The 27,727-nt window shown below is 38.6% G+C and overlaps 1 protein-coding gene across 3 annotated transcripts; it reads left to right on the plus strand.

The window, feature by feature from the left end:
• The first annotated feature begins 6,051 nt into the window (after positions 1-6,051).
• MGST1 (microsomal glutathione S-transferase 1) lies at positions 6,052-27,418 on the plus strand. Of its 3 annotated transcripts, none has more exons than XM_080811031.1 (4): positions 6,052-6,477; positions 12,769-12,916; positions 15,519-15,613; positions 26,817-27,418. In XM_080811031.1, exons 2-4 carry the CDS (start codon positions 12,791-12,793, stop codon positions 27,061-27,063), a joined length of 468 nt encoding a protein of 155 aa, XP_080667157.1. In that variant the 5' UTR covers positions 6,052-6,477; positions 12,769-12,790; the 3' UTR covers positions 27,064-27,418. The 3 variants fall into 3 exon arrangements, with proteins under 3 accessions (XP_080667157.1, XP_080667159.1, XP_080667158.1); XM_080811033.1 differs by having other exon boundaries at positions 6,145-6,294; XM_080811032.1 differs by having other exon boundaries at positions 6,373-6,473.
• Positions 27,419-27,727: the final 309 nt, after the last annotated feature.

Below are 27,727 nucleotides of genomic sequence, written 5' to 3' on the forward strand. Positions count from 1 at the left end.
GAAGAAAAGACCCTTGGGAAAAAAGTGTTGTAAAAATGTAAAGGGCAAAAGGTCAACTTTTAAACAGAAATTGTTTGGGCTGTGTTCCTGATGGGCTGTGACTGGTTGTGCTGAAAAGGTAAAAAACATTTAATTTATAGAAACGTATGTCCCTGTCTAATAATGTTTGCTGTAACATGCTCCATTCTTGAGCTTTTTAAAATGTGAAGAAACATTTGTATTAGATTGACATTATTTCTAGGATAAAAATTTTAATTGGTACAAATTGGTTAACCCCATACAAATTTTCGGGAATGGTTGGAAAGATATCCAGCTATGATGAGTCAAATCAGATGTTCTCAGTGTGGGGTAAGCTGCCTAACCGACTGTATATGGTCGACTATATATGGTCCTTCTTAGCATTTAATAACCTCCATGCCTGAGCCTCCAATTTCCAGCCTTCATGCCATACCTCAGCCTTGCTGAAAAATTTGTATTGTTGGGATGCATGGGTGGCTCAGTCAGTTAAGCATCAGCCTTTGGCTCAGGTCATGATGCCAGGGTCCTGGGATAGAGTCCTACATCAGGCTCCCAGCTCAGGTGCTGCCTCTGCCTACTGCTCCTCCTGCTTGTACTCTCTCTCTCTAACAAATAAATAAATAAAATCTTTTTTAAAAAATGTTGTATTGTTGCTATCACTGATATATCTGTTCTAGAAAGAAATAGGCTTTCTTTCCAGGACTGTCAAATCAAGAGTTTTCACAAGAACACAAAGATTCACTCTATTATTGCACATCATAGAACTCATGCCTGTAGCTTGAAAATAGAAGTCTTTGGTGGAGGCATTTGCTTGTTTGACAGTTTTGTTCTAAATTTTGAAACTACTGGTACTGGAAAGTGCCTGTCTGACAATGGTGTACTAGAGCTTAGTCATGCAAAATAATTATTGTTCACGGTTCCTTAGCTGAAGTCAATAGCTCTGTGCAAAACACCACATAATGCAGAGATCTAAAGTTACTAAATCAAAACTGAGAAAAAGAAGATTTTTAAACAGGTTTGGCAGAAAAAAAGTAGGTTCTACAAGATTTGCCAAGTGATTTCTCTCAGCACATGGAAGGCTCTCATATTTCTAAAAGAGGCTCCATAATAGAAGTGATGGCAACTTCTCTTGGTGCGTGTTGATAATTGTTGCCAGTAAGCCTATATGATGTGAAAGAAGCAAGAGCAATTGTGGGGATATTAGCAAATGGTGCATAGTGCTTATTTTCTGAACTTGAAGTAATATTTTCAGGTTTGCTTTGGTGAATTCAGTGTTTTAAAGCCTCCAATATATCATCAATACAGAAGGGACTGATTCAATGAACCTGAATTATATAATTAAATTGGAGTGTCAGGATGCCTTCCCTGGGCCTATAGCAGGGTCCATGAGTGAGCGGTGGTATCTGCTGGAAAGGTTAACATTAATCCTACAAATGGAGAATTATGGCTCCATGTTGCCCGAAACATTTGCCAGAGAATCTTGGCAAGATTAGGTGTTGCTCTTTGACTGCTTCAGTGAAAGAGATGATGTCCTTCTTAACACTTGGCAGACAATTGTCCTTAAGAATATCCCTCTTCTGAGAAAAGCAAGTAATATCTACTGTTTCTGTGGAAGAGGGAGAAACAGAAATAAACTAGGATTTCACAGTCTTCTCTGAAATAAATTTACGTTTTCCTTCAGTACTTTCCACCCAATAGTAAGATGGAATTGATAGGGGTGAACATGTAATTATTTTAGGCTTAGCTCATTGTCACTCCTTCTGTAGATTTCATAAAATTTTTTAAAATTCATTTGTTATTGAGGTACGATTTGTATGTAGTAGAGCATACAGATTTTAAGTGTGCAGTTTACTGAGTATTGATAAACATGTACTCTCATGTAACTGATATCCTGGTAATTTCTTACTCCAGAAAGTTTTCTTATGCTTCTTTTCAGCCCATTGACATGCCATCCCACCACAACCACCTACTTTTTTCATTTCTCTGATCATAGATCAGTTTCACTTGTCTTTGAACTTCATATAAATGAAATCTGTCTTGTTTCTTTTACTCGACATATTATCAAAATTCATCGATGTTACTATGTGTCAGTACTTTCTTACTATTTTTTGAGACCTAGTTAGCATTTCTGTATGAATGTTATCACAATTTGTTTTCTCTTCTTCTGCTGATGGACATTTAGGTTTTCCCAGGTTTTGGCAATTACAAATGAAGCTGCAAAAAAATTTCTTAAACAATTCTCTTTGTGTCTATTATGTCCTCATTTCTCTTGAGTGATACCTCAGGGTAGAATTGTTGGATGATAGCCTAGATCTAGGTTTATCTTTATAAGAAACTATAAGCCAGTTTTCCTAGTGTGGGTATTCCATTTTATACTCTCACAGTCAACGTATAAAAATCCCACTTGCTTCACACCCTCATCAATATTTGATTTTGTCTGTTTTTTTAAATTCTTGCCACTCTAATGTTTGGGAAGAAGTATCTCATTGTGGTTTTGATTTGCATACCTCTGAATCCTAATGACATCGAGCCCCTTTGCATCTGCTCCTTAGTCACAAAACTTCTTTTGTGAAGTGTCTATTCAAATCTTTTGCATATGTTTCTATTTTTAATTGTATATTTTTGTCTCCTAATTATTGTTAATTGTATATCTTTGTCTCTTATTATTATTATAAGTATTCTTCATATATTTTGCATACAAGTTCCTTGTCAGATAAATGTATTGAGAATATTTTCTTTCAGTCTGTGCTCGCCTATTCATAGTCTTAATGATATTTTTTATTAGAAAATTTCAGTTTTGCTGAAGTCCACTATCTTCATATTTTTTTCTCTTATAGATAATGCTTTTTGTGCCTTGTCTAAAATGTCTTTGCCTATCCCTAAGTTATTTTCCTGTTTTCTTCCAGAAGTTGTAGCGTTAGTCTTTAGGTCTATGATCCATGTTAGATTAATTTTTACATATGGTGTGAACTAGAGTTGAAGTGCATTTTTTTTTTCCCATATGGCTATCCAGTTGTTCCAACTCCATTTGTTGAAAACTTTCCCTTATCCTTTGAATTGCTTTGGCACCTTGTTGTGAATCAATTGACCAATTAAGTGTAATTTTATTTCTGGACTCTATTCTGTTCTTTTGATCTACTTGTCTATCCTATAGCTTTGTCATATTCTGCTGACTAGTTTCATGAGTTTTATTATATTTTAGTCCTGTTACTTTCATTGTGGCTTCTTTTACCTCTTGTAGGTATTAGGCTCAAGTTTATTTTAGAAGTTGGTAAAGCTTCCAAATTGCTTTGGATCTCAGAGTGCATATACATAAAATAGGAAAAATAAGAACTCTGTTATAGGATTGTTAGGAGAGATAAGCAATCTAGTATCCTTTTAAAAAGCACATTATATATATTTTTAAGATTTTATTTATTTTTTTGAGAGAGTGAGAGAGAGAGAGCACGAGCAGAGGGAGGGGCAGAGGGAGAGGGAGAAACAGACTCCCCACTGAGCAGGGAGCCCAGGATCCTGGGAGGATCATGACCTGAGCCAAAGGCAAGTGCTTAAATGCTTAACTAACTGAGCCACCCAGGTGCCCTAAAAAGCTTATTATAATTCTAAAATAAATTTTGTACATTTAGGGGTGCCTGGTGGCTTGGTCAATTAAGTGTCTGCCTTTGGCTCAGGTCATGATCCCAGGGTCCTGGGATGAAGCCCCACATCGGGCTCTCTGCTCAGTGGGGAATCTCCTTCTCCTTCTCCCACTCCCTCCAACTTGTACTTGCTTGTTCTGTGAAACAAATAAATAAAACGTTTAAAAAATTTGTATGTTTAGAAGGTTGCTTTATTTTTATTTCACTTTTTGGTTCCCTTAATCTTAAAAGTTCTCATGCATGTTTACATACATCTTCAAGAAGGATATGCACCCTTAGTTTCAGGTTACAGGGGCACTTTTTCTGTGGATTTAGAAAAAAACAAAGATCTAAGATAATTATAAGAAATGATGGGCACCTGATCCCCTCCCACTTGCAGAAAGCCTTGTGGTAATGGCACTCCTTTCTGATATTTCTCCTTTGTGGGTTTTTTAAAAGGCAAGAACTGCTAGGCTGCAAATGCTTTATTCTTCTAGACCTTTCTGATCTGATCCCCCTTTTCTTTGTTGTGCCAACCACTCTGCTGAATGACGTTTGCTCTCCCACCCCATATCACTGACCTTTTAAACTGTTTTAATATTTGCTAGGGAATTACTTGGCCTAAAGCTTGAGTCGAGTTTTCCTGAAAGTTTTTATTATAGACTTAAAATGATGGTGAGGAGAAGGGTTCAAAGTCTGAACCCCTCCCTTTACCCAAAGTAAAACAAGCTGGATAAAAAGTCTTTCTCTTCTGTATTCATCTAAGAGCTTATAACACAGATGAATAGAAAGTGTAAATTCTTTACTGCCCTAGTTTCTACCCCAACTATCAATCTCATTTCTCAGTTGAAATATTTTCTTCCTCAAGTTTGGTGGCCTCCATATATTTTTTTTTTGGGGGGGGGTGCTTCTTGTTTACTAGATTATAAGCTCTTTGAGCAAAATTATTTGATGTTATTTATCTGTTTCAGATTATAGCATCAAGCCAAGTGCCTTGTATTCACTTCATAAATGTCTTTTGAATTAAATTTATTACTGTCGAGTGCGAAAGTTGTACTACAGACATTGTCATATATATAACAGATAGGCAATAATTGTTCACGATTTATTGATAGCAGGAATTCAGGATTTATTCATTGATTAGTTAAGTTTGAATACATCTTATAATTAGAGCATCAGATGAGTCAGGTGTTCCATTCTTTTCAAAAACATGTTAGAACTGCTCAACTGGAAATCTGTCGATCAAATTATTTAATAATAGATCTCTGTACCTTTTGCTGTAATGTTATGGTTTGGGCTGTATCACCTCATAATAAATTAAAATTACTAAACTCCTGTAGTGAGAATTCAGAATAGACTCATCTCAAAGTCTGTCCTATTCCAGTTAGTATTACCGCCAAGTTCCAGAGTACTTTACTGTAATAAGTAAATTAATACAATTTTCAGAAGATACAGACCTGAAAATGAAGCACTACTAACTTCTGATGCTAGATTTCTCAGTACTCTACTGATAGGCTTATACAGGCATTGTTCTCAGGTTTGTGATTAATTTCTGCTTCCTAGGGCAAACTGGTTAAGTCCTACTTCCTTTTTTGGCAGAACACAGAGTTGTCTATCAAATCTTAGACAGCTAGTCCCGCCCCTTAAAACCTGAAGGAGGTAAAATTGGGACAAAAAAAGAAAGAAAAGAAGGAAGTGTACTACACAGCAGGTGGTAAATGTGTGAGAAGTATTACCAGAAGAGAAGTAACATAAATTGAAAACAAAAATCCTTAAATAGTTTTAGATAAAACCATGGATGCTAGATCCATAAATATTTTTGTGGGTATGAGGAACCTTAAAAATATTCCTAATCTAGATATTGAAGTTAGATTAACAATGCCTTCCTAAAACACTGCCCTCAATGTCCCTGTAAAAACCATATTAAGCCGATTGTATAATGAACTGATCCAGTATAATCTCCTCCAACTCCATTTTGGACTTTGGACAGAGTGAGGAAGCAAATTGCCTGGGATTACAGGTTTGGAAGACCATAGGTGATCTTCACTAAACGTTACATTGTGTCCGTGCCTGCCTTTGCCACGCCCCGGGGGCAGAGTGAAGTTCAATGGAAGGTAATCTTATGAATGATTTTTTAAAATTTAATTTTTTTCAGTTATTTTCAGTTATTTTTATTTTATGAATGACTTCTAATCACTTTTCCTCCTAGAGATTTAAATAGTCTATATAGCTTCTGAGGCTTTCAAAATTCAACATTAAAACCTTTAAAAAAAAAATGGTTTCCAGCTGAGTAAAAGTTAACCTCCTTTTTCTTGCTTTCCCACTCGCGTGCTTGAAAAGTCCGAGGAAACAGAGGTCAGATCCTAACCGCTGACGTCCCGCCCCACTGAACAGTGGAAACAGGAAGAAAGGCGCCGCAGGGGGTCAGAGAAGGGAACGGGTGGGCGGCGATGACTCTTGCACAGAAAAAAATCAGGCCATTTAGGGGAGGTGCTTGGCGAGGCTGGGAGTCCCGCTCGGGTGGAAGCGAGCCTAGAGAAAGAATTAACTGGAAATTAGCCAGAGTGGGCGCGGTGCCGCGGTAAAAGTCCCCGCATTGCCCGCGCGAGCCGCCGGCTGGGGCAGGTTCGCTGCTGCTGTAGCCCTACTCGGACTCCCAGTAGGTGCCCGGGAAGGGACGCGTCAGGGAAGGGTGCGCAGAAGGCGGTGGGCGGGGAAGCGCAAAGTGGGTGCAGGGGGCGGGTCTTGGCAGGCGTGAAACTTCTTTGCTCCCTTTTGCTGCTAAACGCTGGCTTTTCAGTCCGTCGCCTCTGAAAGGGTGTTGAGTTCCTGTCCCTGGTAGGTAAGTTTTCCCCGTGGATAGACTCCAGGAAAAAACTTAGGACGGTTAAGTCTTTTATGTTTACGTGGTGAGTTACTCACTTTGTATTCTCAAGCCAAGCGAGCTCCGGTTTGAACGCCCTCCCCGCCCCCCGCCGCCCTGGAACTCTGGGGGTCCCAGGAAGGTTAAATCACAAGCTTTCCGTGGCGGAGTCGAATTCACCCCGACCCTAGGCTGGCTCCAGGGTCTCGGTGTGCTCGGCGCTCTGTGCGCAGATTGTAGTACTGTAGTACGTCGTTACAGTTCAGGCAACTTGGGTTCAGCCTAAGGGTGTGGAATCTTGCGGCGCATCTGGACATATTGGCCTTTGCACCTACTAAAAGTACAAGAAGGATTTGCTCTTCGGGGTTCACTTTGCTAGGCAAGAGGAACACCAGCCAGTTTAATAATAATAATATAACAACAATAACGAAGTGCAGGAGAACGGAGATTAAACTGTCTGATACTATAGCCAGCCCCCCAGTCTGAATGAGAAAGTCATGGGAAACTTATTTGGGAGGGGAGGCCTCAGATATTACTGCTGAGGCTGGCCTGGGAGAGTGGAGAGAAGGTGCATGCAAAGCTCCCATCTTGCTTCCTTGGAAATAGTCCTAAGACCTCTTAGTCTTCAGGGAATCCTTTTGTTTTCTCCTTTGTGCTCTGTCTGCTTTCTCTCCAAGAGAGTGCCTAGTGGGTCATAATCAATCATCCATCAATCAAACAACCGTAGTTGTATGGTCACTTGGAAAATTCCCCAGATCCTCCAGTTTATGTAGCCTTTCCACCATTTAAGAGTAGAGTTCTTCAAGTAGAGCCTTGAATACGAAGCTGCACGTACCTTTTGTATACCTTTTATGGGGGGGGGAGGTTACTGTACTGAGAGTTAAGATAGTAATAGGGTTTGCTGTCCTTTGCTGTTTCCAAAATAAGAGGATTATGTGGGGACTTTGGGCATTTTTTTTTTTAACGGCAAATCAGTCCGAATTTGAATATTGCTCTTGGTGGCAGACAAGTACAATTTTTTCTTAGCGTTTGTTTTTGAGTGGAGTTTATTAATCACTGGGAAAGGAGGTCAGCACAGGCCCCTGAGGACAACCTTACCTCACCTTCTCCCAGAGCCCCAGCCCCAGCATTTTCTCCCCAGCACCTGGGCTCTGAAGCATAGAAGGCCAAGTCTGCGGTCACCTTGCCCTGTTCAAAAAATCTAGAATTGATGAACAGCAACAAGGCCATTGAACTATCCTTTTTTTTTTTTTTTTTTTTTTTAAATCTTGTGGTTAGTGTTAGGTTTGTTTTAGAATGAAATTGCGGAGTCATGGCTCAGGGGTATCTGACCAGATTTTTTGTGTGTTTTGCAATATTGATGTTGCAATGCCACCATAAGTAAGAAGAGACCTTTGCCCTTTTTGGCGGAGAGCCTGTAAAGAGAAGAGGAGTATTGCGTGGTTGAGAGATAAAGACTCAACTGTAAGATAAACAGTAGGGGGTTAGGTGCTGTATTTGGGTGAGAAGGGCAGAATAGGAATATGAGATTGGACAGAAAAAGGCTCCCAGAAAACCAGAGTGATCTAGAATTCTTAGCCTGGATGATAGATAGCCCATGAGCTAAACACTTGAGAAAACTGGGTTCCAGTCTTGGTCCCTCCACTGTGAATTTGGGTCACATTACTCACTATCTCTTCAGGCTTCAGTTTCCTTATATGTTAAAGGCAGAGACAGATATTGCTTACTCCCACTACCTTAGAGTTTTCTAGATCAAGTGAGATAATGGGAAAGCTTTTTGAAAACCCTCAAATGATCTCCTCTGTGCCTAGAACAGAGCCAGAGCAGGAACTTATTTACCAAATACTTACATAACATTTGCCAGTTCCCAGTGCTTTTCTTTTTTTTTTTTTTTTTAAGATTTTATCTTATTTATTTGAGAGAGAGAGAGAGCATGAGAGGAGAGAGGTCAGTGGGAGAAGCAGACTCCCTGCCGAACAGGGAGCCCGATGTGGGACTCGATCCCAGGACTCCAGGATCATAACCTGAGCTGAAGGCAGTCGTCCAACCAACTGAGCCACCCAGGCGCCCTCCCAGTGCTTTTCTAAGCTCTTTAGACTTTGCTCATTTGATACTCACAAGAATCCTGTGAGGTAGGAAATATTATTAATCTCATTATACAGGTAAGGTAAGTAGGTTCCAGAGAAGTTAAACCACAACCAGTAAGTGGCAGAGCTGGACTCTAGTCTGACTCCAGAGTGTCCATGTGCTCCACACTCTGCTCTTTGTCCCTTCAAAGGCGGTCATCTTGGCCTGAGTCCAGCTCTCTGGTGAATAAGATGGAGGTATCCTCTGCTATGCCAACCAGTGGTGTACAATGAAGGGAATGATACCCTTGGACAAATATAATTCATCATTGTAACTTTGTATTCTAATTCATAACCGAGTTTCATGTTTTGTCTTTTCTTAGATTATTCATACCTCGTTCCTAGAATACTCAAAGCACTTAACATTTTACCCTCTTAATTATTAATAATACTACACTGCTCTTCTCCCTCCTGGCGACCTTCTCTAGTAAAAAGCGTTGAGAAATTTTGTTGGGATTTTTTTCTTAAAAGAGTTTATCTACTTATTAGAGAGAGAGAGCACGAGTAGGGGTGGGGGAAGGGGCAGAGGGAAAGGGAGAAGTAGGGCTCTGTCCCAGGACACTGAGATCATGACCTGAGCCAAAGGCAGACGCTTATTAACAACTGAGCCACCCAGGTGCCCCAGTAATTTTGTATTGGCTGCTGTTCCCAGCCATGATGTAGAGCCAAGGCAACTTCCTGACAAATCAGCTTTGAAAAAAAAAGTCAGGCCAGCACCATCTTATTCCATGCTGTAAATCATTTCCGTTTCTTTCTTTCCTTCTTCTTCTTCTTTTTTTTTTTAAGTTAACATATAATGTATTATTTGTTTCAGGGGTGCAGGTCTGTGATTCGTCAGTCTTACACAACACACAGTGCTCACCGCAACACATACTCTCTCCCCAGATCACTTCTGTTTCTCAACGTCTTGTCTTGACTCCTCCTCACTTGGCCCTTGGGTGTATCCTGGAAGTGGAAGACATTGGTCTCTGAAAAGTGGTTCATGGACCCGTAGGATGGGAAGCCAGAGGCTCAGCATTGGCCCATCCCCCCAAACGACAGACTTGAGGAGTTAAGCCACATTCTTGGTGTTGGAAAAACTGTTGATGCGAGGTGCGCTTTCAATGTGTTGTTCACAACGAAAGGAAAAAAACCTCGCGTTGCCCTTTTCCTCCAACCCCCAACATCTTCGTGTTCTTTGCCTACCAGCAGCTCTGGAAGGCTTCCACTTTTTCTCTACATTTTCAAAACCACTTTTCACTGAAAGGAGACTATTGTCTGAACTTACATTCCATTGCTAAATACATTTCATTCTGTAAACATCTGTAGCGACCTACAGAAACTGTTTAGTTGTAAAATTATTGCTAAAAAAATTATTGCTAAATAACAACGGTTCCGACCCGATAAACTTTTCTTAATTTTTTTTTTTTTTAAATTAACATTCCTGCTCTGTTTCTTCAGATCTCTGTCCAGAGGCATAGTACTTAAGGATCCCTTATTAAGCTAATTACTTTACATGAGCTTTGAAGGCTAGCCCAGTTTCTTCATGACTTCCTCCCCAACTCCTGCCCCCACTACCAGAACAAGAGCAGATACATTAAATGGTACTAAAAGTATTACTTTGCACTGAGAGCTTATATCACATTCTGTGCTTTCAAGACTACTGACTTGTGGAGGTGGATTAATGTATCATATGCTTTTGGTTTTGTTTTGTTTTTTAAAGATTTTATGTATTTATTTCACAGAGAGATAGAGATCACAAGTAGGCAGAGAGAGTGAGGGAAGCAGGCTCCCTGCTGAGCAGAGAGCCCAATGCCATCTGGATTACAAGACCCTGAGATCATGACCTGGGCGGAAGGCAGAGGTTTAACCCACTTGAGCCACCAGGCACCTCCTGGTTTTGTTTTTTAAACTGAAACATACAGTTTCTGTTTGCTTAAATCCAAAGTACATATTCAGGCCACCTTTCAAAATAGGGGTGACTGGGGCGCCTGGGTGGCTCAGTTGATTAAGCGTCTGCCTTCCACTCAGGTCATGATCCCAGGGTCTGAGATCAAGTCCCTATTTGGGGGAAAAAAAAAAATCCCTGCTCGGCAGGAAGTCTTTTTTTCCTCTGCCCAACCCCCCAGCTTGTGCACTCACGCTTGCTCTCTGTCTCAAATAAATAAAGTCTTTAAAAACAAAACAAGAAACAAACGGAAAAATAAAATAGGGGTTACTTTGGAAGCTTTGGTTTCTTTATCTGAAAAATGGGAGCAATCTTACCTACCCTGTAACCTTGTTGGGAGAAGAAACAAGGTAACAGATGAGAGGTGTGTGCGCCACAGAGCAGACATTCATTCAATGTTAGTTGAATCAGCGTTTAGCAGTTGCCAGTCTCTTGAAGAAGACAGTGCAGTGTAGTGTAGAAGATACCACGTCAGGGACCCAGGTTTGTGTCCTAGCTTGGCTGCTTAATGTCTCTGATTCACATTTTCTTCATCTGTAAAATGCATGTAGTTATGAGGACTATCCTAGTATAGTGACAAAGATTACATAACACATAAAGTAAGTGGCATAGCTGGACACAGAGTGAACTCTTGTAAAATGAAGCATCTATGTATGTGTGTGTTGTTCATATCATACTCACAGCAATACGTAGCTATATGACCAGCCACGGGGTACAAAAAGAGATACAGATTTATAGGTTATTGGTAGATGGCTAGAATGATCAGAATTTGATCAGTGTCAGTCTGGTAAGGTGGCCTACAGGGGTCGAGTCTCCAAGGCAGGAATGGACATTGTGTCCAAGAGACCGTGCTCCATGCCAAGCAGGTTAAATAGTGTTTAAGCTTTGGGTGTGAGCAAAGATGTGTGTTTATGTGCAAGAGAGAGAAGCAGCAGACAGCGGGGCTGATAACAGAACAAGAGGATGTTAAAAAGAATGGCTACCCGATAGAGTAGGGAATTTACATTTTAAGCTTTACCCGAAGTCCCTACCCACTTTGACTTCAGTATCACCAGGATGTCTTCGCTTTCCTTCTGGGTACATTCCCAATTATGCTTCCAACTCCAGACAGGTACATTTAGTGGAAGGTAGAGCAGCAGGAAGAGCTATATAAAGCTAATCTTCCTGCCGTTGCTCCTTCTATGAGAGTACCCTGAACACCACTTCCTTGCTTTGCGTTTTCCCCACATTTTGTTTCCGTGTCCTGCTTCTCCTTGTTCTCTTGCCTTGGTGTTAATGACTAAAATCATGGTGATAATGATGATCATAAGGATATACTAAACTTTATCGAGGGTTCTTCGGGGCCAGGTGCCGTGCTATGTATAAGTGTATTCAGTATTTCCACGTTATCGCAGTTAAATCCTGACAACAAACCGGTAAGTTAGGAACTATTGCTAGTCCCATCTTATAAATGAAGAAATTTAGTTCCAGAGAGGCCAAATCTCTCAGCCAAAGTTAACAACCAAACGGTGGGAAGGGAATTCAGGTCTTGTAGCCTGGGATCTTAAATACTATTGAAATGACAAAAAGCTGTAAGCTGGATTTCTAAAGCAGGACATATATTAGAGCTTAGACTTTTTTTTACCTTTTTAAAGATTTTATATATTTGAGAGAGAGAGAGAGAATGTGCGCAAGCAGCAGAGAGGGGCACAAGAAGAGGGAGGGAGAGAAGATCAAGCAGACCTCCAAGTCGAGGCTCAGTGTCTGGACCCTGAGATAGTGACCTGAGCCAAAACCAAAGTTAGAGGCTTAACTGCACCAGCCACATGCCCCAGAACTTAGGCATTTCTAATCAAATATTAATGGTGCTACTGTGGATGTAGTTTAATGTTTGTAAAGAGAAATCCATGACCTTTGGTCTTTTGTGTCCAACTTGTGGTTCATCCTGATCCTATAATAGGATTTTAGTCTATCTTTACAGCATTTTGCCCATTTATTTTGCTTCTCATACCCTTACATTTTCATGCCTGTTTGATATCTTCAAGCTTAATGTTACAGAACCAGAAAAAAATATATTGTTTATTTTGAAATTTTAGAAAAGATTATTTCTCCTGCAATAACCAAAGATATTTTTAAGAACAATATGGTTAATAGTGCAATACAAGCACACTGAGTGACTGTCAGGTTATTTGAGGTATTTATGTCTGCTTTTCCTATATTGTCTAAAATCTTTTAAAGATTCCAGACCAAAATTGAAAAAATGCTGGACCTCACCGAGCTAATGGAAAATGAAGTATTCATGGCCTTTACTTCCTATACAACGATTATTCTTTCAAAAATGATGTTTATGAGTACTGCAACTGCATTCTATAGATTGACAAGAAAGGTAAGACATTTGGAGGCAATATTTTCCTTTAAGGGTTGGCATTTTGGAAAACAATTTTCTTAATTTACTTTTAAAAAAATTTTTTTGGTAAAGCCCAATGGCACATTGTTTAAAGTTGCAAATGTAATATGTCATCATTTGGTACAGATGCATCTGATATATTTATGGAACAGGTATTTTCTACTGGAAGCTAGTAAGTGGTTTTTTCATTGTGGTTTTTGCCTTCCATCAGGCTGCTTTGTCCGTGAGCTTCTTGGAGTATCAAAGTTTTCAAGAAAACTTGTGATTTTGAAGTTAATTTTGCCAAATAGAGTTTAGAAAACAATCATTTTTCAGACAGGTAGCTGGTGTTTTTAGGTCTATTTCAGGGCAAGGATATGCCTTTGGGGACAGAGAATTAAGTCCTTTTTATCAGTAGAGTCTTTTCTTTCTTTCTTTTTTTTTTTTTTTAAAGATTTTTTATTTATTTACTTGACAGGCAGAGATCACAAGTAGGCAGAGGCAGGCAGAGAGAGAGTGAGAAGCAGGCTCCCTGCTGAGCAGAGAGCCCGATGTGGGGCTCGATCCCAGAACCCTGGGATCATGACCTGAGCTGAAGGCAGAGACTTTAACCCACTGAGCCACCCAAGCACCCCTATCAGTAGAGCCTTTATGACTGGGCCAAAGCATTTGAGTTTTGTGCAGCTCTGAGTTGTTAAGTGGATGCTACTTACACCCAGCATCATAAGAATGGTTTTTGTTTTTGTTTTTGTTTTTGTTTTCCTAAACTGGAGACTTGGGGAAGGTGTTAGAAAAATTTTGAAAAGTATATCCTCTACCCAAGCAGGGTTTGTAACACAATAAGAGGCAGGTAGAGCAAAGCTACCTTGATAAAGTTGAACTATTTCCATTGGTGTGGTCCCTGTCCCTAGTCAGCAACTTCTTCTGGAAATCACCTGTTTCTCATTCTCTTTTACTTTTATGTATTTATTTGAGAGAAATAGAGAGAGAGCAGGGGAGGAGGGACAGAGAGAGAATCTTAAGCAGGCTCCATGCCCAGGGCAGAGCCTGACACGGGGCTCAGTCTCACGACCCTGAGATCAAGCTCTGAGCCCAAATCAAGAGTCCCATGCTTAATCCACTGAACCACCCAGGTGCTTCAGCCTGTCCTGAGTTTTTGTCCTTCAGAGACTTGCTTTTCTCTGGAGGTTACAGTCAGTCATCCTTAAGGTATTTCCCTGTCACTATCTTGAGGTATAATTCCTTCCCAAGGGCATTTTCATTTTAATGGGGGCACCTACAAACATATTTAAGTCTCTGAGGGGTCCAGGTGTCAGAGCAGCAGGCTGTAGAGTGGATGCCTATCTCTGAGTCCACAATGTTCTCTATAAACAGAGTTGCTCTAAGCGTAGCCTACAAGAAAAGGAGAAAAGAGCTCAAATTTGTGGAGTGCCTGTGATACATACCAGGAGCCATGTGATGCTCTTCGTATGTGTGAAGTCATGGAATTGTTAGTATTATCATGTGAAATGGGCATTGGTCCCCCCATTTTATAGATGAGGAAGTAAAAGTCAGAGATTCAGTAGCTTACCCATGGTTATATACCAATAAAAAGGGAAGCTGGGCACCTGGGTGTCTCAGTTGGTTGGGCGACTGCCTTTGGCTCAGGTCATGATCAAGGAGTCCCACGTTGGGCTCCCGGCTTGGCGGGGAGTCTGCTTTTTCCTCTGACCCTCACACCTCTCGTGCTCTCTCTCTCTCTCTTTCTCTCTCTAAAATAAATAAATAAAATTTATGAAAAAAAATAGAGGGAAGCTGAGATTCTCATTCAGATTGCTTTAAACTCAAATCCCGTGCACTTCCCATTGTAATACATTTATTTACTTATTTGAAACATACTTATTGAACATCTAGCATGTGCCAAGCATTTACTTAGAAACAAGACAGACAAAGCTGACCTCAAGAGCTGAGTATCCTATCCCTTCCCATCAGTTCTTCTCAATATCTTTATCTGAAATAAATGCTTGTGTCACATTAAGAAAAATATTATAATATTTATGGATTTCTAAGCTGAAATTAGGCTGATTTTGTGGTTCATGTTTTTCCTTATTATAAATTATTAAACAGTAGAACATACTTAAATATTTTTTAAATACATTTTTCAAGTTTCAAGGGATGGGGAAATCATATCAGGCAGCATAATAATTTGCAGGAAGGAATAAATGAGCATATGCCCTAGAACACGTACTTGGTATTTTTAGGAATGCCATTCAGCTTCTTATATTTCACTGTATTATTCAACTCAAAGAAAAGAGATACACATATCCTAACCAAGTATAAAATACATTTCCTGCCCCTCACTTTTGCTTTCTTTTCACTATTTTTATACATTAGTTTTTATTTAAGTTCTTATTTATGCTTTTCTTTAAAACTGCTTTGTACTGGTAAGAAAAACTTAAAAGTATAGATCCCTCCCCATGTTTGGGCTCCAAATTTTCTTTTTATAAGGGCCAACCTGGATGCCTGTATTTCTTCTGTTAAAATGCAAATAACTTATCAGGTAGAATACTCCGTGTTATTTGGCATTTGAAATACATTTTCTTTTTCTTGGAATTTGGAATAGGTTTTTGCTAACCCAGAAGACTGTGCTAGCTTTGGCAAAGGAGAAAATGCCAAGAAGTATCTTCGGACAGATGACAGAGTGGAACGTGTCCGGAGGTAAACCAGCTGTGTCCCGAAATTATTTACTTGAAAAATTTTGGTCAAGGAGTTCATTGAGGTTGTTGGGGATCATTAAAAGGGAGAAAAGTCAGCCATCTTAACTAGTCTGTATAATAATTGTAGAAAATCAGAGATCTAGACGCCAACTCTCACTGCAGTCGCACACATTGCCTGTTTCCTGCTTTGTTGGGGTTAATGACTTTGTTCTCTGTAGGGATTTTTCAAAAAGAATTACAGGTAGAAGATCAAATGAGAATGGTGAATTTTTGCAGTTTGTCCTGTTTTCTCCAGAGATGAGACTGTCAGCGTGTGTGAAAGGTTGAACATACTTTTGCATAAGACTCAAAATATGAATGTGGGAAATCTTGCCCTCCTTTCTGTCTCTCCTTTATAGGTATTATGTTTAATGTACTGAGAATTCAATGAACAATGAAAAGCAATAAGCCAAGATACCATCCATACAACCTCCTAATAATATAATTAATATACTGCTTTAAAAAAGCAAATTGAATTCTAGTTCTAAAGCTATACTTCTTAATCCTTGCCGTAAAGTCATGTAAATTGCCAACTTTCTTTTTCACCTTTACTGAACTGTAATTAACAAATAAAATTGTAAGTCATTTAAAGTGCACAGCATCATGATTTGATACACGTATATGTTGTGAAAAGTTTATCCCCGTGGAGTTCATTAACACATCCATGACCTCCATATTTACCACCCCCTTTGTTTTTTTATGTGAACATTTAAGTCTAATCTCTTAGCAAATTTCAATTATACAGTACAGTGTTATTAACTGTAGTCACCATGTTGCACTTCAGATCCTCAGGCCTTCCTCACCTTGTAACTGAAATTTTGTACCTTTTTACCAACCTCTCCTTAATTCCCCCGCAGCCCCTGGCAGCCACCTTTCTACTGTTTCTGTTTCCTTTCTACTGTTTCCCTTTTTAGAGTCCACATATAAATGATACCATACAATGGTAGTCTTTCTCTGTCTGCTTTATTTCACCTAGTGTAGTGCCTTCGGGTTCATCCATGTTGTTGCCCATAACTTTTTTAAGGGTGAATAATGTTCTGTTTGCACATATATACCACATTTTCTTTTTTTTTTTTTAAGATTTTATTTATTTATTTGATAGAGAGAGAGAGAGATCACAAGTAGGCAGAGAGGCAGGCAGAGAGAGAGAGGGGGAAGCAGGCTCCCCAATGACCAGGGAGCCCAATGCGGGGCTTGATCCCAGGACCCTGAAATCATGACCTGAGCCAAAGGCAGAGGCCCAACCCACCAAGCCACCCAGGCGCCCCACCACATTTTCTTTATCCGTTCATCTCTTGATGGACACTTAGGTTGTTTCTAGATCTTGGCTATTATGAATAATGATGCAGTTAACATGAGAATGCAGATACCTTCTTGGAATAATGGATTCTTTCTCTCTTCCTCTCTCTCTCTCTTTCTTTTCTTTCTTTTTGGATATATACCCAGAAGTGCAATTGCTGGGTCCTCTGGTAGTTCTATTTTTAGTTTTTTGAAGAATGTCCAAACTGTTCTCCACAGTTGCTATACACGTTTACATTCCCACCAACAGGGTTCCCTTTTTTCTACATCTTTGCCCACCAGCATTATTATCTCTTGTCTTTTGACAAAAGCCATCCTAAGAGAGGGGAGGCTAATCAAAACCATTGTTTTTTGGATGACTTTTGGATCAAAATCAATGGTTTTTTATGTCTTCTTTGGACAAAAACGACTACTCAGGTCCTTGCTTATTTATTAATTGGGTTATTGTCATTATTGTTATGGATCTGTACAAGTTCCTTGTGTTTTGAATATTAACCACCTACCAGATATGTGGTTTGCAAGTATTTCCTCCATAGATTGTTTTTCCATTTTGATGATGGTTTCCTTTGGTGAGCAGAAGCTTTTTGGTTTGAAATAGACCCATATGTTTATTTTTGCTTTTGGTGTCAAATCCAAAAAAAAATCATTGCCAAAGTCAGTGTCACGGAGCTTACCCTCTATGTTTTCTTCCAGGAATTTGGTGGTTTCAGGTCTTACATTCAAGTCTTTAATCTATTTTGAGTTAGTTTTTGTATATAGTATAAAATAGAGTCTGGGTTTATTCTTTCACATGTAGAAATCCAATTTTCCCAACACAGTTTATTGAACAGACTATTAAAGAGACTTTCCTATTTTAAATTATTAGTTCTTTTGCAAAAAATTAATTAACCATAAATGCATAGGTTTATTTCTGGGTTTTCTATTCTGTTGCATTGATCCTGTGTGTCTGCTTTATGCCAGTATCATACTGCCTCAATTGCGATAGTCTTGTAATATAGTTAGAAATCAGTAAGTGTGATACCTCCTGTCTTATTCTTCTTTCTCAGAATTGCTTTGGATTATTCAGGGTCTTTTGTGGTTTCATACAAACTTAAAGGTTGTTTTATCTATTTCTCTAAAAAAATAGGGGATTTTAAGGGGGAGTGCTTTGAATCTGTAGCTCACTTTGGATAGTAGGGATATTTTAATGGTATTAATTCTTCCAATCTGTGAACACAGAATATCTTGCCACTTATTTGTGTCTTCTTTGATTTTTTTCATCAGTGTCTTATACTTTTCAGTTATAGATCTTCCACCTCCTTGGTTAATTTACTCTTAAGTATTTTATTCTTTTTGATGCTATTGTAAATTGAATTCTTTTCTTAATTTCTCTTTCTGATAGTTCATTGTTAGTGTAAAAAAGGACAACTGATTTTAATGTACTGGTTTCATATCCTACAACTTCACTGAGCTCATGTATTAGTTCTAACAGTTGTTTAGTGGAATTAGGGTTTCTGGTATAATATGTCATCTGCAAATAGAGACAGTTTTACTTCTTTCTTTCCAATTTGGATGACTTTTCTTTTTTGCTCTTGATTAATTGGTCTGGCTAGGACTTCCAAACTATGCTGAACAGAAGTGAGAGTGGGCATCCTTATCTTATTCCTGATCTTAGAGGAAAATCTTTCAGTTTTTCGTGATGTATGATGTATTGTTAGCTGGGGATTGTCCTATATGGCTTTCACTGTGTTGAAGTACATTCCCTCTATATCCCATTTGTTGAGAGTTTTTGTCATGAAGGAATTTCGAATTTTGCCAAATACTTTTTCGGTATCTATTGAGATGATTATATTATTTTTGTCCTTCTTATTGTTAACGTGGTATTGATTTATAGATGTGAACCATGCTTACATCTCTGGATTAAATCTCATTTGATAATGGTGTATAATTCTCTAAGTCCTTTTAATTAAACTGTTGTATTTGGTTTGCTAATATTTTGTTAAGGATTTTCATAACTGTATTCATCAGGATATTGACCCATAATTTTCTTTTCTTGTAGTGTCCTTATCTAGCTTTAGTATCAGAGTAGTGCTGGCCTTGTACTATGAGTTTGGAAGTACTCTATTCTCTTCTACTTTTTTGGAAGAGTTTGAGAAGAATTGATATTAATTCTTCTTTAAATGATTGGTAGAATTCACCAGTGAAGTTATCTGGACCTGGATTTCTTTATTGGGAGGTTTTTGATTACTGATTCAATCTCATTACTAGTAATTGGTCTGCTCAGATTTTCTATTTCTTCATTATTCAGTCTTGATAGGTTATATGTTTCTAGGAATTTGTCCATTTCTTCCAGGTTGTCCAGTTTGTTGGTAATTGTTCATATTTGTCTCCTTCGTATTTCTATAGTATCAGTTGGAATATCTCTCTTTTCAATTCTAATTTTATTTATTTGAATCCTTCATTATTTTTTTTCTTGGAAAGTCTAGGATATATCTTATTACATCTTTAAAAAAAAAACAGTTCCTCATTTCATTGGCCTTTTTTATTGTCTCTTTAGGCTATCTTTCATTTATTTTGTTGTTTCCTTCCTTTTTCTAATTCTGGGTTTAATTTGTTTTCCTTTTTCTAGTTTCTTGAGGTTTAAAGTTAGGTTGTTTATTTGATATCTCTCTTTTTCTTGATGTAGGTATCTATCACTATAACCTTCCTTCTTAGAACTGCCTTTGCTGTATACCAAAAGTTTTGGTATTTTCTGTTTCTATCTTTATTTGTCTCAAGACTTTTTTTAATCTCTCTTAATTTTCAACCCATTTGTTGTTTAGTAGCATGTTGTTTAATCTCCACGTATTTGTGAATTTTCCAATTTTCTTCTTGTAATTGATTTTGAGTTTCATACTGTTATGGTTGAAATAGATGCTTGATATAATTTCAAACTTCTTAAATTTATTAAGGCTTGTTTTTTGGCCCAACATATGATCTGTCCTAGAGAATATTCCATATGTATTTGAGAAGAATGTGTATTGTTGCTGTTGGATGGTGTGTTTTTTAAATGTCTTTTGGGTTCATCTGAGCTAATGTAGAGTTTAAGTCTAATGTTTTCTTATTGATTTTTTGTCTGGATGATCTATGTATTGTTGAAAGTGGGGTATTAAAATCCCTTAGTATTATTACTGTATTGTTACTTCTCCCTTCGGATCTGTTAATATTTTCTTTACATATTTACATGTTCCTATGTTAGGTGCATAAGTATTTACTAATGTTACATCATCTGATGAATTGACCTCCTTTTCATTTTTTTTTTCCTTTTTGTGCCTTCAGTTAGATGAATTCCACTGCCCTGTTTTTAAGTTCACTAATCCTTTCTTTTACTTGATCTGGCCTGTGTTGAAACCCTCTAGGGGATTTTTAAATGCTGTTATCTTATTCTTCTGCTCTGTGATTTCTTTATGGTACTTTTTAATATTTTCTGTTGCTTTTGAAATTCTGACTCTGTTCTTGCATTTCTCTCCTGACCATGGTGAGCATCTTTTGACCATTATTTTGAACTCTTTAGTAGGCAAATCAGCTTATTTCTATTTCATTAAGATCTGTTTCTATAAATTTATCATGTTCTTTGGTTTGAAATATATTCCCCTGTTTTTTCATTTTCCTTGGCTCTGCATTGGTTTCTGTGCATTAGATAAAACAACCACTTCTCCAAGTTTTGATGGAGTGGTGTCACGTAGGAGATGAAACTTGTCAATCATCCTGCCTGAGCTTCTGGTTGTCTCTCAGACCTTTGTGATTGTCCAAGTGCCTTCTTTGTTTCTACTGGCTTCCAGTAGTTCTGGGTGTGCCAAGACTTGTCACATGTTCAAAAGAGAGAAACACAGTCAAGATCTAGATGTAGGCTGATTGGAAGCTGGATGCTCAGGTAGCAGCTGGGAAAGTATATAGTTAAGCCTCTTCTAGGGAGATCCCAAGATTTGAGCATTTTTGTCTGCTCTGTCTGTGCTGGATCTAGATATATCCACGGGGAGTGATAGCTGCAGTGACTGCGCTTGCTGAGAATGATTCTTTGTTTGCTGTATTTTTATGGGACTTGTGAGTGGTAGTGCCATTAGCTATCATTGTCAGGTGATCGAGACACCCCTAGGGGTGCATCCAAAAGCTGGAGTGTACACAGGTGTATGAGCTCCTTCCAGAGAGATTCTGGTGACTGGCATCAAGGTAGAGGGAGAAGGTGGGCAAGATATCTACTGGCTTTCCTGGTTTCTAGGAAGGATCAAAGCCCAACCTTAGATGCATGCATGCTGACACTTAGGCAGTAGATTTCAAAGTATGCGGTTGGATCCCTTTCCGGTAAAGACTGGGAGATGGACAATTTTGCCTGCTCCCTCTGTGCTGACACACAAGTCTACTGCCTCCCTTAAGAATTTCTCTTCTGTTTGCTATAGGTCTTCTGGGTCTTGGGGATGCAATCCTCACTGATTTTCTGAGCTAGGTATTTTGGGGTCTTGCCCTTGGGTGAGAGTCATAAATGTTTCGGCACTAATATGGGGCCCAAACACATTGCTCCTCAGAAAGAAGCTTGGAGTTGGGAGTTCCCTCTCAACTGTATGACACTATGTTGAAGGTAGGATTTATGGCAAGGTTGGGTCTCAGCCTTTTCTACCCACTTCATTGTGGGTATTTGCTCAGTGTGTAGGAGTCACTTAGCTGGTTTCTGGGTTTCTTTCAGAGGTAATTACTTTGTGTGTGGCTGTACATTTGGTGTGGCTGTGGGAGGAAGGGAGTTCAGGAGCTTCCTATGTCACCATTTTGGATAACCCTTTTCCCCTGCAGAATTATGGGATTCTATTACCAATTTATTAGTTACCTTTTTCTCACATCTGAAACATCAGAGTTATATACCATCTTCTCATTTATCTAATGCTCATCCAAATGCAGTCCAATTTTAGGCACATTTCGAGGAATAAGTAAAATTATATAAAGTTAAAGAAACAGTGACATATTCTCATAGCCATACATAAATTTATAGATATTGAGTTTTGTGGTGAATAGTTAAGATAGGAAACATCGTGAGTATATTTGATGCACTGTTTCAATTTGGTGAGTATGAATACTAAACTGGATACTGAAATAAAATAATTTTATTTCTGTAATTCAGGAACCAGGTGGAGTTTCTAAACCTTTTAGGATGTATATTTGCATTATAACTTTTTTTGATTCCCTGTGAAAGTCCGAAGCCCCTCCCAAGCTTTCTGCAGATTCCCTGTGGTATAAGATCTCAAGATTCCCTCTCAGTCTGGGTTCCTACACATGTGCATGTTTCCAAAGCCTAGATTTTGTTAGGCTGATGTAAACTTTGCTCTTTCCTCAACTCTCAACAAACCAACTTAAAAAATGTGACTTGGCTGAAGAAAGTAGACCTGACTAAATTGAGGTGCAGAATTTCCATTATGACAAACATTTCATGTTGTGTATTTGACAGAGCTCTGACGGTGTCCTTCGGCATCTCCCTGGGGAATTGCTCTGTACCTTCTTCCCCTCAAATAATGCCCACCATTACACCATTTTGTAGGCTCTTCTTTGGCTCCATATACTACTCTTCTGCTCTTCCAGTACCAAAATTATGCAAAAAATTTAACCCCAAGTTATTTATTAAACAATAACTTTTCTCTCCAAAGAGGAGGTCTGTGCTAGGTAGTTTGAATAAAATGTTAACTTCTGCTTCTCTTAGTTATGTATTTGTTAAATTAGCAGTCCTACCGAGTAAATCAGCCACTCTTAAAAATGAACTGTGCCAAGAATGCAGATCTAAAATAGTTTCAGGACAAATAATCAATGTGAAAATTTCAAACAGTATCAGAAAATTGTTCAGTGTTATGATAAAAAAGAATAAACAGTAGAAAAGGTGCGTACGGCTTTGTGGAGTTACCAAAACCACCAAAGAGACATTAAACAGTTTAAAACTTTGTCTTTACCTTTTGGTACACCCCTTGTAGAGCAGGTAATCACATAAATGATACTGATCATGACCCTACACTCATAACATTGCCCAGACTTGAAAGTGGTAACAATTAGACACTGAATAGCATTAGTAAGTTTGAAGGGAATATCCAAGTGTCACGTGTGAAAGCTTAACAAAATATATTTTATTTTGAGATTTTTAGATTCTTTCCCATTCTCCCCTCCCATGTCCCCTCCCCCACCATGCCCACAAGACTGTACTTCTGGAGGAGAAAGCCTTTATTGAAACTGATCTAGTCAGGTTGTGAACAATTGACCTTAGTTCTGAAAGGAATCCGTGTCCTTGAGGAGGTGCAGCGACTGTGTGCACAGCGCCCCCTGGTGATCTGACACTGCCTTTTCAGAGTGGCAACAGAAGAGTCTCCCAAGAAAGATAAGGGGTCCAGTTTCCAGTTGTATTTTTTGAGACCTTATCGACACCATCAAAAAGTTTCTAGTAACATTTCACTTTTTGAGATACCTCTCAAAGAGTTTCCAGAATCTCCCCATTTCATTTTTAACCTGGATTTTTTCCCCCCATTGCTTCCACATATAAAGCTATTTCTATTAGTATATCCCAATGGCAGGGACAGAATGGGGCTACAAATGAGGTGAAAGTTATAATTTCAGGTATGCAGTATTGAGAAAATTCATACGTACATATATGGGACAAATAATTAAAAACATAAGGTAATATGTGTGGAAATATCAAGATAAGTGGCTTAAAGTAAGTGACTTGCATCCCGGACAGACAGAAATCAGTCATGATTAGAAAACAATTTACATATGTATTTATTTAATCCCCTCTCACCATGTTCTGGAAAGACCATGAGACCATATATACATTCAGTACAACAAGATGAAAAAAAAGTTGCAAGGTGATCAGGACAGCAGGAGAAATAAAGAGTACCATTCAAAAGGAAAAGAAGGAAGCTTTGGGTTTGGTCTGTAGGGCAAGGAGAGACGTTTAGAATATACTACCTTCAAAGGCAGGGAATACCTTTTCACTGGGTGTTTAATGGAATGTCGGTGACCCTCACTGGGGATTCTGTCAAGGGACAAAAGCAAGGGCTAGGAGTTGGAGTGGATGTCTTCCCTTCTGGCCCCAGTGCTTGAATAAAGCATTCACAGAGAAATCATTGTGTCTACATTACGATCACTTCTTCTATTAGGGTGCTATCAAAGAGCTTTAAGACTAGATTGCTGCCCTTGAGGGGTTTATAACTTTTCCCTTGAAAATAAGACCAACATACGTGTAGTAATTAAGAATGATATAAAGAAACCTTTTATTAGATACTAAGTTGTGGGGGACAAGGTATAAGTTCCTAAAATATTTAGGAATATTGCTTGAAGCATATTAGGATTTGGGAAGAGGAAGAGAAGAGAGATCATGGCAATTTGGGACAAATTCTTTGTGGGAGTTTGGTCACACTGCTATATGCTGAGCATGAAGAGCTTTGGCTGAGATAAGGGGGTCTGGAAGAGTCTGGCGTGAAGCTCCTTTTGTACTCGGCCACCCCTGGGCAATTCTCAAAAAATGTGTAGCAACTCTGGTCCAGGTCAGGTGGATGATGCTGAAATCCAGGTGGTTCTGATCTGAGGCCGGGAGGTGTGACGTGAGCATCATGAGCACAGAGAAGGGTTGGTGGGAAGGTCGGCCCCAGAGCAGGCCTGTACCAAGGGGCATCTGTCCAAAGGAGAAAGGAAAATGGGACTAGGAATCATCACGGGGTGGGAGGGGATAGACCCAGATGCAAAGTGGTTGTGAAGACTGAAATCCACCTGCTGACAGATTTTGGGAGCAGTCTAGAAAGGACACGAAGATGAAAGAAGCCCTGCCTGTAAGATGAGCTCTGTTGTTTGCATAGAGAAAGGGTTCCTATGGACAGATGATACTGAACTGTAGCAGTGCTCACTGGGGGAGCTGGGAAAGTGTATGCCCCAGTCAGGGTCTAAAAAGATGGCATGAATTAGCACTGAGTATGTCGTGAATAGCATCAAGCATGAGAATCTGTTGAAAACAGGCCTTCCCAGGACGATGAGCAATGTTATCTGTAAGATCACTTGGAGGGCTGAGGACAGGGAAAGAGAATTGAAGAAGAGAAATAAGATAGAGGGAGGCCAGAAAAAAACGAGGGGCTATTTCATTTCTTTTGATGGCTGAGTAATATTCCATTGTGTGTGTGTGTGTGTGTGTGTGTGTGTGTGTGTGTGTATATACACCACATCTTCTTTATCCATTCATCTGTTGATTGGTATCTAGGCTGTTTCCATAGTTTGGCTATTGTGTGGCTAATAATACATTATATGTTAATAAAATTTTTTTTTTAATTTAAAAAATATGAGGGGTGAGTAAGGTCAAAAGAACCTTCCTCTGACCTTCCTTCCCTCTACCCCCAGTGAACCACTTTACCTCTTAACTACCCTTAACTGTCTTCTCTGTTTTAGAACTGCATTCTATTTGCCAGTTGCTTAAGTAGGTTTAGAAGTAGACGTTATTTTCCATGGGGTGTCCCTTTTAAAACTTTTTCCCCAACTTTAAAATGTCGGTCTTTTTGAAAGTTGTGAGGGAGAAAACTAACATGGCCAAGATTGGAAGTGCAGTTGTATCAGTGGTCTGGCAGGAGAATTCAAATGACCAAAACAGATAGGCTTGGTGTAATTGGTGAAATGGACCCTTCCTTTGTAGGAAATAGTGTTCTGTCCTTTTTGCCCACCTTGCTTTCGGTGGCCTGTTCCATGATGGAGAGGGGACAGGAACACTCATAACTTTCTGTATTTTGCTTTTACTTAGAAACAGGCCATTTTTTATGTAAATCTTCCCAAACCATTACTCATCTAGGTTACTGTCACCCTCTTCAAACTTTTATGCTGTTACCATCTTTGTCAGGCAACCTATGGAAAACAGGAGAAAGGAATCAATGGGGAGATGATGGTGATTGTTGAACATGCCATGTGTAATAATTTTTGGTAATGACATAAGACAGAATTTTTTTTCATTTTGAAATACCTATCAATAGCTAATAAGCTCTCTCAAAATTCTCCATTTCTAGTCTAGATTCTAAAGCAATTTTAGTTCTGGAGACTGAAACAGGGATTTTTTAGATTTTAAAATGAAGCACTTCAGAAAAAATCAAGTCAATAATAAATGTGCCTTCTGTTCACAATCCTAGCCAGAGAAATCCAAGGTGCCATAAAATGGAGGAAATCATCTTCTAGCTGTGGTATAAAGATTAAATTTAGGAAACGTATCTATTGTCTATCATTTTTGCGTATCCTTTGTACTTTGCTCCCTCACTTAACTAATTCTTTTTGTAATTTGGGGATAGATTGGCTAAAATCTTACCCATATTTGAAAGGCTACTTGTGTATTCTACTGTTTGGAAGTTGAGAGCATAAGATTGTTGGTATTGAATTGGGAAATTAATTGTTGGCAACCTAGTAGTTTGGGTGAATGGGCAAGGATTGTCTGAGTAACCATTCTGTAGACTGGCAGAAGTGAGGAAGGAATCTTGAGAAAGATCGTAACTAAAAGTTCTTTCTTTTGGAAAGAGGAGTTTTAGCAAGAATCTTGAATTGCTATTGTTTTTCAGAAGAAAAAATATTTCATAACTACAAAACTGAAGTGAGTTTTAGGACATAGATGCAGTTTTGATATTCTTGAAAGGGCAAAAATGTCGTCTTTGTTATATGTTGAGATACACTAAAAATAGAAACAAAAATAATAAGACATTTTAAATGAAAGCCAAATGGGTTAAAGAAACAAGGCAATTTGAAAAAAAAAATCCTTATTTTAACATCCATCAACATTTTACTTAGTTTTAGAAGAAAGGGGAAAATGAATCGATTTCTGTGGATTTTTAACTCAGTGTTTTACTGTTCATCTTTTCCCACAGAGCTCACCTGAATGACCTTGAAAATATTGTGCCTTTTCTTGGTATTGGCCTTCTGTATTCCTTGAGTGGTCCAGACCTTTCTACGGCCATCCTGCACTTCAGACTCTTTGTTGGAGCCCGGATCTACCACACGATCGCGTATCTGACACCTCTTCCCCAGCCAAATCGGGCTTTGGCTTTCTTTGTTGGATATGGAGTTACTTTTTCAATGGCTTACAGGTTGCTGAAAAGCCGATTGTACTTGTAAAGAGAATCATACAACTCATTATTTTCTGAGAATTCTGTACCTTCAATTTATAATGAATGCTTTTTTTAGATTCTATGTGGGAGGGGAGCAGAGAGATTAAGATGGGGCAATCAGTCTGAATGTTAACATCACCAATACCCTTTATTCTTTTTTTATATTTGTACTCAAAATTTCACATAATTCTTAAGTCTTTTGGCTTCTTCTTTATGTGCCTTGTTGTAAATTCTGATTATAATTTGTAACATTCATTCAACATTTAATATTTGAAATCTACAAAAAGGGTGAGTACATGTGTGATAAATCTATATTGCAATATTGCTGAATCGGATGTATGAAATAAAGAATTTAAAGAATAGTTTTATTTGGTTTAATTTTCCCCAATTTGTATTTTTCAAAGTTTTAAACCTACAAGAAAGAGGAAAAGTAGTAAAATGAACCTTTATGCATGTGTCACCTAGATTTACCTGTTGTTAACATTTTTACATATTTGCTTTTGCTCTATCACTGAATGTTTTTTAAAGATTCATTTATTTATTTTAGAGAGAGTGAGAGAGAGAGAGAACATGAGTGGTTGGGGCAGAGGGAAAGCAAATCTCCAGCAGACTCTGTCCTGAGCATGGACCTCAATGTGGGGCCTGATCCCATGACCCTGAGATCGGGACCT

Source organism: Martes martes (genome assembly GCF_963455335.1).
Source record: "Martes martes genome assembly, chromosome: 8".
NCBI lineage: Eukaryota > Metazoa > Chordata > Mammalia > Carnivora > Mustelidae > Martes > Martes martes.

Bases quoted from the DNA above. Each gene is read 5' to 3' on its own strand.
- MGST1 (XM_080811031.1), top strand. From the start codon at position 12,791: ATGCTGGACCTCACCGAGCTAATGGAAAATGAAGTATTCATGGCCTTT. The intron at 12,917-15,518 runs GTAAGACATTTG...AATTTGGAATAG, and splicing joins TCTATAGATTGACAAGAAAG to GTTTTTGCTAACCCAGAAGA. The intron at 15,614-26,816 runs GTAAACCAGCTG...CTTTTCCCACAG, and splicing joins AGAGTGGAACGTGTCCGGAG to AGCTCACCTGAATGACCTTG.